Source organism: Phaseolus vulgaris, chromosome 1 (assembly GCF_000499845.2).
Source record: "Phaseolus vulgaris cultivar G19833 chromosome 1, P. vulgaris v2.0, whole genome shotgun sequence".
Taxonomy (NCBI): Eukaryota; Viridiplantae; Streptophyta; class Magnoliopsida; order Fabales; family Fabaceae; genus Phaseolus; species Phaseolus vulgaris.
Window position 1 is genome coordinate 33,673,833 of NC_023759.2, and position 8,855 is coordinate 33,682,687.

Sequence of the window (8,855 nt, forward strand, 5' to 3'; positions counted from 1 at the left end):
CACAAGAAAACACACAAACCTTTAAAGAATGTTATGTTTGACAAAATATTTAAATCAATTATCTCATATAATAATCAATTATCAGAAGTATTTAATTGATTATGATTAGTTATATAATCAATTAAATTTTGATCAATATAAATGATTTCAAAGTTTCAGATTTAATTCACTACAAAAAAAAACCGATTTACCTACAGACAAAATCCGTATGTAACAGCAGAAATCCGTAGGTAAATCAACATTACCTACGGATTTCCCACGGAAAAAAATTCGTATGTAATGTTGGCGTCGGTAATTTACCTACGAAATATGAACCCGTAGGTAACATCAGTCCGTGGGTAATACCCACGAACATCAGTCCGTGGGTAATACCCACGAACATCAGTCCGTAAGGAATACCCACGAACATCAGTCCGTGGGTAATATCCACGAACCTCCGTTCGTGGGTAATACCCACGAACCTCCGTCCGTGGGTAATACCCACGAACCTCCGTCCGTGGGTAATACCCACGAACCTCCGTCCGTGGGTAATACCCACGAACATCAATCCGTAGGTAATTCCGTATGTAATCATGAATCCATCAAAATGTCTATTCATACATTTAAATGAATGCCTTTTTTAAAACCTATATAATTTAACATATCCAACACACATTTAATTTCAAATTCAAATATAACATAATTAAAGTCTCATCATATAAAAGATAACATAATATAAAGTCAAGTCCACTTGAAACATCTAAAAATCAAAACAAACTTGAAACATAACTAAAGATCCTAATTCAAAAGTCAAGTGAACTTGTAATGTAATTTGTTGTTCAAAAAAACTACAAACATAATCCTAATAATCTGCATAATGATTATCGTCATCTTGTTGTTGCGTAGGTGGTTCCTTTTGCCTTGGCGGTTCTTGTGGCGACAATACTTGTTGAGATTGTTGAGCAACAGAACTTCGTGCTTCGGAAGGAAGGAAAGGAAGAATGATACTAACCAATGATTTCACATGCTCGGTGAGTTTATCATTGTGTTCCTTATAATTTCGAACTTCTTCCTTTAGCAACAAAACGCTTGGTGAATCCTCAGAGGAACTTGAAGGTTGATTATAGGTGAGAGTATTACCACGTTTAAAGTTATGAGCCAAGTCTCCAACCCCGTAGATTCGACCTTTCTTCTTGCCACCTGCTGCAAGAAGCCAACTTTCAAGTCTAATTCTGTCTTCCTCTGCAGAATCTATGGGGGATGATCCAGATGCAACCTCTGATCTAACTTGGGAAAGTCTACTCTGAAATTCTTCCTATTATTGATACACAAAAATAATGTCATATGTACAATATATAACTAAAATAAAGAAAAATAACAACAAAATGTAACTCACGTGTGTACGTCTCGATCTTTCATCAACAAATTCACCACTACTTTTTCGTATATGAGTCTGCATAAATACCTCATCAATATATGCAGGACGACCCAACTGTTTTGCCTATAAACAACAAACATAAATAATATTATTTTTATGCAAAACAATACCATCCAACTTCTTAAACTTGATATAATCCAATGTAGTATTATCAAATATCTAACCTTCAAACATTGTATAATAGAATAATATGTAATCATAAAACATAATTCAAAACCAATTACAAACAAAGTCCAATGTAACTTATATGTTTCGTGAATACATACCATGCGAATGGCATGCTCATGTGTACTAATGGAGCCACCTGTGTGTAAAGAACCACCTGTGTCAGATGTTCGGTTTTTTTGGTTTTGACTACACTTGGAACGAAAGTCAGGTGAATTCCACTGAGATAGCAAAGAAGTCCAGACATCGTCAAACATCCAAATAGGCTTTTTCCCATTTTTTCTAGCTTCCATGAACATTTCAGATAACCTATGTGCGGCTTTTGAGTGGAAGTTTTTTTTAATCCTTTCCTCATGTTCAGGTTTCCAACAGACTTTTTTCTATGTAAACACAAAATTTATAGTTAAAAAAGTGAAGAATTTTTTAATACAACACTTTAAATAAATAATAACTGAGAATTCAATTATGGAAGATGCCAAATACCAAAAGAAATTGACATTTTAATTAAATGCAACATGTATAATATAACAAGTATTGTTAATATTAAATATAAGAAGAAATACTTTAAAACGTTTGAAGAAGATTTCTCTGTCTTCATCAGTCATTGAACCCCATGTAAGCCATGGCTGAAAATATTGTTGTTTAATGATGAATGTGATTGCCTGTGATGCAACCCTACATGGATGAAACCTTAAAAAAACAAGTAATAAAGAAATTATTAGATAATAAATTGATAAAAGAAATAATGTGAAAGATTTTATTTATGGTCTTTACTTACCCATTACCATAAGGTGAAATCATAGGAAGAGCATGACCAACTGAGAGAGTGTCATCCTCATTGTTTGATTCTGCATCACCTCTATCACGGTAAATCCGCGCACCTTCCCCAATAGCACAATCATTGATTCTAGAAGGCACTGATAGCGGTGAAGGTGTTGATAATGGTGTAACCCTTGGCAATGGTGATGGTACTGATGATGTTGAGGGTCCTGTACCTGATGGAGAAGGCGCTGATGCCACAACTGGGGTTGGGGAAGATGTGGTGGGAGAAATGTCTCTTCTTGATTGAAAAGGTATGTCTGCAGTCCTAGGACATGGAAAAGATGCAGCTGTAGAGATAGGCGTGAGACCTGGGGTAGGAGAAGATGTATGTGCAGGAGTTGGGGATGGGGAAGGTTCATGTGTAATAGGTGCATTTGGTGGGGGTGGAATATTTACTTTAAGCACATATCGTGGCCTTTTACGCTTCATTACTCTTTTCCCCTTATTTTGACCAGATAAGTAAGGTTTTGGTTGGTCACATCCTCCTGAAGACATCTATAACCAAAAAATTATATTATCAATTATAAATGAAAGGAACATACTGCAATTAAAAACACACAACATAATAAAAGTTTCTTTCACAGAAGAATCATTATGTTATTACATAAACAAGAAAATAGCAACAGTAACAATCCCATAATGTATTCATAGCACATAATTCAATCATCATCAAATTCATGTTCTTCATTGTCTTCTTCTGAATCATTTTGTTCAAGTTGCCCATCTTCACTATCCTCTCCAGTATAATCATCTTCAGTGTCCCCATTTTCACTATCTTCAAACTCCTCTTCATTATCCTCTTCTTGAAAATCTTGAAATTCATTATCTTCGTCCATTTCTTCAACATGAACCTGCGAATGTTGGAATCCTGAAATACCTTCAACTTCAATTACTTCATTTACATGAGACATTTCATCTATTTGGTAAGGAACATCATCTTCCATATCAAGAGATGCAATGCGACCTCTAGGCTTTGTTTTAATTGCAACACACCAACTTTTTTTGTCCTTTCTTGATGTCGGATAGGGGACATAATATACTTGTCTTACATTATGTGCAAGGATAAATGGATCAAAGGGTAAATACCTTTTCTCGATGTGAATGTCCACAATTCCATATTTAGGATCCACTATTGTACCTCTATGTGATGGATCAAACCACTGACAATAAAATACCACCACTTTCTTCGGGGAGCTCGAAGAATTGTACTCTAGCTCATATATGTGTTCAATGAGTCCATAGAAATCATCATGGCCTCCTTCCGTGAGCCCCTTTACATAAACACCACTATTTATTGTTTTTTTCCCCTTGCTCCATGCATGAGTGTGAAATTTGTACCCATTGACGAAGTAAGTGTGCCATTCATTAGCACATGTGAAAGGGCCATATGATAATTCCCTTAAGTGTATGTTTCTTACATTTAAAGGCTCACTTGTAACCTACAAAGGCAAGAGATACTGACTTATCTATATTTTTTTAGGTTAAATAAGACATAACTTAATCACATTGAGTTGATCATACCTGACCCGTAAACCATTCAGGGAAATGTGCATGTATATCATTTGATGCATTTGATGAGCTTATTTGTTTAGATTGCAAGAATGAACTGTGAAACATATTAAAACAATCAAGAATGGTTTATTTAGAGGATCAATTTTTTCAAAAATTGAAGTCAATTATTTGATATACTCACTCGAGGTATGGTTTTACTTCGTTGCAATTGATCAAAACATGAACATGGACAGAGTTCCATTCTTTATGGTTGAACCAATGGATTAACTTTTTTCCTGAAGAACGACCAGGCTGGTTAAAGATGGATAACATTGATGGAAAACTTTCAATTCCACGAGGTATTTCATTTCTACGATTTCGTGGTGACAACATGAAGTTCTTGAAATAGTGGGAACAAAAGTGAATTGTTTCTCGGTGCAAGTAAGATGCAGAAATTGATCCTTCAACTTGAGCCTTATTTTTCACTGAGCGTTTAGAATCACCCATAAACCTATAATTAAGTAAATTGGAGATGGATTTAGACAAATAAATGAATTATTTTGACATAATAACAATAATATTTTGCATACCTTTCAAATGGATACATCCATCTATATTGAACTGGTCCACCAAGTCTTGCTTCATTTGCAAGATGAATTGGAAGGTGTTCCATTGAATCAAAGAATGCAGGGGGGAACACTCTCTCCAACTTGCAAAGAATGATTGAAATATTTTCTTCCATTCTAACCAAGTCATGATCCTTTATTGTTGCCGAGCACAAATCTTTGAAGAAATGGCTAACTTCGATAAGTGGATTCAAAACATGCACTGGTAATGAATGAAATGCAATAGGAAGTAAACACTCCATGAATATATGACAATCATGACTTTTCATCCCAAGCATCTTCCCCTTGTCTACATCCACACATCTTGCCAAATTTGAAGAATAACCATCAGGCATACGAAGTTCTTTTATCCATTGATAAACTAACTTTGATTCCCCTGTAGTTAAAGTGTAATTTGCTTTTGGTTTTAGAATCTTCCCATTAGCTTGCAACTTTAACTCCAAATTCAGGTCTCCTACAATGCAATGTTAGGTCTTTTCTTGCCTTATCATTGTCCTTTGTTTTACCTTTTACATCCATGACGGTGTTAAATATATTGTCAAAGAAATTTTTCTCTATATGCATAACATCAAGATTGTGCCTCAATAAATTATCTTTCCAATATGGAAGATCCCAAAAGATACTTCTTTTTGTCCAATTATGCCACTCTCCATAACTTGGTAATTTTGACCTGTGAGGCTCATCTATGACTGTTGGTAGATTCCTAACTATATTCCAAACCTCTTCAGATGTCAACATAGGTGGTGGTCCACCCATTTCAACTTTGTCCTTTTTGAAAGCCTTTTTATTCCTCCTAAATGTATGATCATTAGGCAAGAACCTACGGTGTGAGTCAAACCAACTATTTTTTTGTCCATGTTCTAATCTAAAGGCCTTTGTGTGCTCCATGCAATACGGGCAAGCCAATTTACCTTGAGTCCCCCAACCAGACAACATGCCATATGCAGGGAAGTCATTAATTGTCCACATTAGACTTGCTCGCATCATAAAGTTTTGCTTCCTTGAAATATCGTATGTTTCAACACCACTCCACAACTTTTTAAGATCATCGATAAGTGGTTGCAAATAAACATCGATACGAGCCTTCGGATTATGTGGACTGGGAATGAGACAACTCAAAAACATATAGGGTCTAGACATGCACATTTCAGGAGGAAGATTATATGGGGTGACAATTACTGGCCAACAAGAGTAAGGTTTTGCTGATGCTTGAATATATGGATTAAATCCATCAGAGCATAAACCAAGTCGTACATTACGTGGCTCAGCGGCAAATTCAGGATGTAATTGATCAAAATGTTTCCAAGCTTCACCATCTGAGGGATGTCGTAGCACACCCGAAGGTCTTCTATTATCATAGTGCCATGTCATTTGTCCTGAAGTTTGCATAGATGCAAACAATCTTTGTAATCTTGGAATTATAGGAAAATAGAACATTCTTTTCAGACGAATTGGTTTTCTTTTACTTGTTCCAACTCTTGGGTCATGATATCGTGCATGATGACAAAATTTACACTGTAGTAGTCGTCCATCATTTTTCCCATATTCATTGTCATAAAAAAGCATACAACCTTTTACACAACAATTTATCCTCTTAGCCTTCAACCCCAACATTGACACTAACCTCTTAGCATCATAATAACTTTTTGGCAAACCCTCTTTTATTGGTGTAGCATCCGACAACATTGTTGTGATAAAATCTAAGCATTGGTTAGGAACATTCCAATTAGACTTGCAAGCTAACAATTTCATACACATTGATAATTTAGAATCTACAGCACCTACAAACAATGGCTCATTAGCCTCTAACAACAGATCATAAAATCTCTGAGCTTCTTCATTGGGAGGCTCCTCTCTGTTATTAAAATTAGATGGTTCAAATGTGTCATGTTGCCCAAGAGCATCGTGCACCATGTCTTGCATTGCTACAAATTGTTCACTTTCATCCACATGTACATCACTACTTGAAACACGAACGTGATCGTCATTGTCATTAACATGTGGCACTTGTTCACCATGATGAATCCAAACATGATAATCATACATGAAACCGTTTTTATAGAGGTGAAGCTTGACCATTTCAATTGGAAAAATCTTTGTACATTGACATTTATCGCATGGACATCTAAGCTCCCTTTCATTCAAATAAGACTGTTGTTGACAAGCTTTAATGACAAACTCTTCAACCCCATTCACAAAACTTTCTTTTAAACCCCCTCTGCCAATATAGCATCTATCGTACATCCAACTACGATTTACATGAAACCATTCCATGTTCTGAACCAACGACAACTAAAGACTAAAGATTGAAGTTGCCACAAAGATGCCTTTAGCCCTTTAATGTATTAAAAAAGAGTATAATAAGTTACTTCACCCTGAACTAGCAAGTAATGTGTAACAATGAATTGTGTTAAAAAATGATATCTATGAACAAAGCATCTCTTAAACCAATATAAAGATATCTCTTAATAAGAAAGAGTTTCATAAATTATTGCATTATATGACAACATCAATTACTTATATAAGTTCTATGCAGGACATCAATGACTTCCTAATCTACTTTTCTCCATTATGATATAAACAAACAATTATACAAACAATTATCATAAACTACAGGTCTATATACTATGTAATTTCAGTTAATACCATTCACAAAAAAACAAAAAATAAAGCAAATTATAGACCCACTTATTCTAGTAAAAGAGGTTCAACGTGCCACCAATTAGTGAAAATAATGTAATCTAAGCAAGCCTTATGCTTAACTGCAGTATAAGTTGGGTTTTTTTTTTTTGCTTATTTACTGCCAAGGGTGGAAAAGGTGTGGTCAAAGGTTGATGTGCTGCCAGCTAAACCATCTAGGAGGCATAGCAGAACCACATTGGAGGCATGAGGAATAAGCCTTGTATAAGGTGGTATCTAGGTGGCATAATTTTCTTGCTCTGTACTGGAATGATGTTCTGACTTAGAGTAATCTAAGCAGAATCAGGAGCAATAAGCCTACGCTTTTTTCAGAACTGGCAGCAAGGCTTATATAAGCCTAAAAGTGTCTTTTTCATATTGGTTCCTTGTTGGAAGGCAAGGTTTTTCTAAGCCTAAAAGTGTCTTTTTGAGATTGGTTCCTTGTTGGAAGGCAAGGTTTTTCTCTCATGCTCTTTTGGTTTAGGTTGAGCTTAAATTGCTACACATCCTAGTAGGTTCCGCAATATGCAGACCAAGTTCTCCTCACATTTGCTGAGGAGTGGGAGCTAGAGTGGTGAAGTGGTTTATTATGAGGTCCACTCTTTGGTTGGAGCAAAATCTGTGACAAGGGTTTGAGTTGTTGTTGGGAGATTGGTACGAATAAGAGATTGGTATCCTACTCTTAATCCAGTAACAATTTCTAATATCCTCCTATGACAAACTCAACATTTTTAAAGCTACCAAACAAAATAAGAAAACCTTTATGTAGCAGAACCTGCAAAATGTCATTCAACATTTTATTAGTTAATTCTAATTCCATCCAAAAAATATAATATTTTACCTTGGACAAACCCAACTCTGATCTGGAAAATAAGCAAATAAAAAATCGCCAAATTTATTTTCTAACGTTTTCTCAACCTACAACCATAAAAAACATTTCATGAGTAAAGATCCAAAAATAAAATTACAGAATTTGTGAACGTGAACATAAACTGTGCATGGAGAAAAATATTCACAATTGCCAAATACAGCATAACAACAAAGTTAGAATTTTAGATCAACAAATTCCAAGTCTTAAGCGAAAATAGATGTCACACCGGATGAATATGAACATTAGAAGTACACTCACAGTATGATTTAAAACGCGTCCAATAGTCTCAAAGGAGGCCTTTCCATTCAGTTAACCCAGCGGAAACATTATCAAGCTGGATCAAAGAAACATAAGAGAAGAAATACAAACAATAATATGCTGATAACAATAATATGCAAATAATAAGACAAGGGTTTGAGTTGTTGTTGGGAGATTAATACACTACTGTAGAATGAAAAGTAGCCTAAACATGAAGAAAAAACCTAAGAAATGAAAAAATTAACAAAGGGGTGGAAGACTAGACCTTTAGTCTTCAAAGAAAAACCCCTTTGAACTTACTTATACACAATTTGGAAATGAATTTCAAAAGGCTTGGGAATTTGAAATAAATAATAGACAAAATTAATGGTGCATCACAGTACTAAAGATTGAAGTTGCCACAAAGATGCCTTTAGCCCTTTAATGTATTAAAAAAGAGTATTATAAGTTACTTCACCTTGAACTAGCAAGTAATGTAACAATGAATTGTGTTAAAAAATGATATCTATGAACAAAGCATCTCTTA

General features: G+C 35.0%; 2 protein-coding genes across 2 annotated transcripts; both read right to left on the reverse strand.

Moving 5' to 3' along the window:
- Positions 1-734: 734 nt before the first annotated feature.
- LOC137816153 (uncharacterized) lies at positions 735-3,310 on the reverse strand. The gene is made up of 5 exons (XM_068619237.1): positions 2,361-3,310; positions 2,146-2,272; positions 1,684-1,962; positions 1,376-1,480; positions 735-1,294 (listed from the first exon to the last, which is right to left on the reverse strand). Exons 1-5 carry the CDS (start codon positions 2,897-2,899, stop codon positions 842-844), a joined length of 1,503 nt encoding a protein of 500 aa, XP_068475338.1. The 5' UTR covers positions 2,900-3,310; the 3' UTR covers positions 735-841.
- A 1,631-nt stretch (positions 3,311-4,941) lies between these two features.
- Positions 4,942-6,795, reverse strand: LOC137815907 (uncharacterized). The gene has a single exon (XM_068619015.1). The coding sequence runs from the start codon at positions 6,793-6,795 to the stop codon at positions 4,942-4,944; it is 1,854 nt and encodes a 617-aa protein (XP_068475116.1).
- Between the last annotated feature and the right edge of the window lie 2,060 nt (positions 6,796-8,855).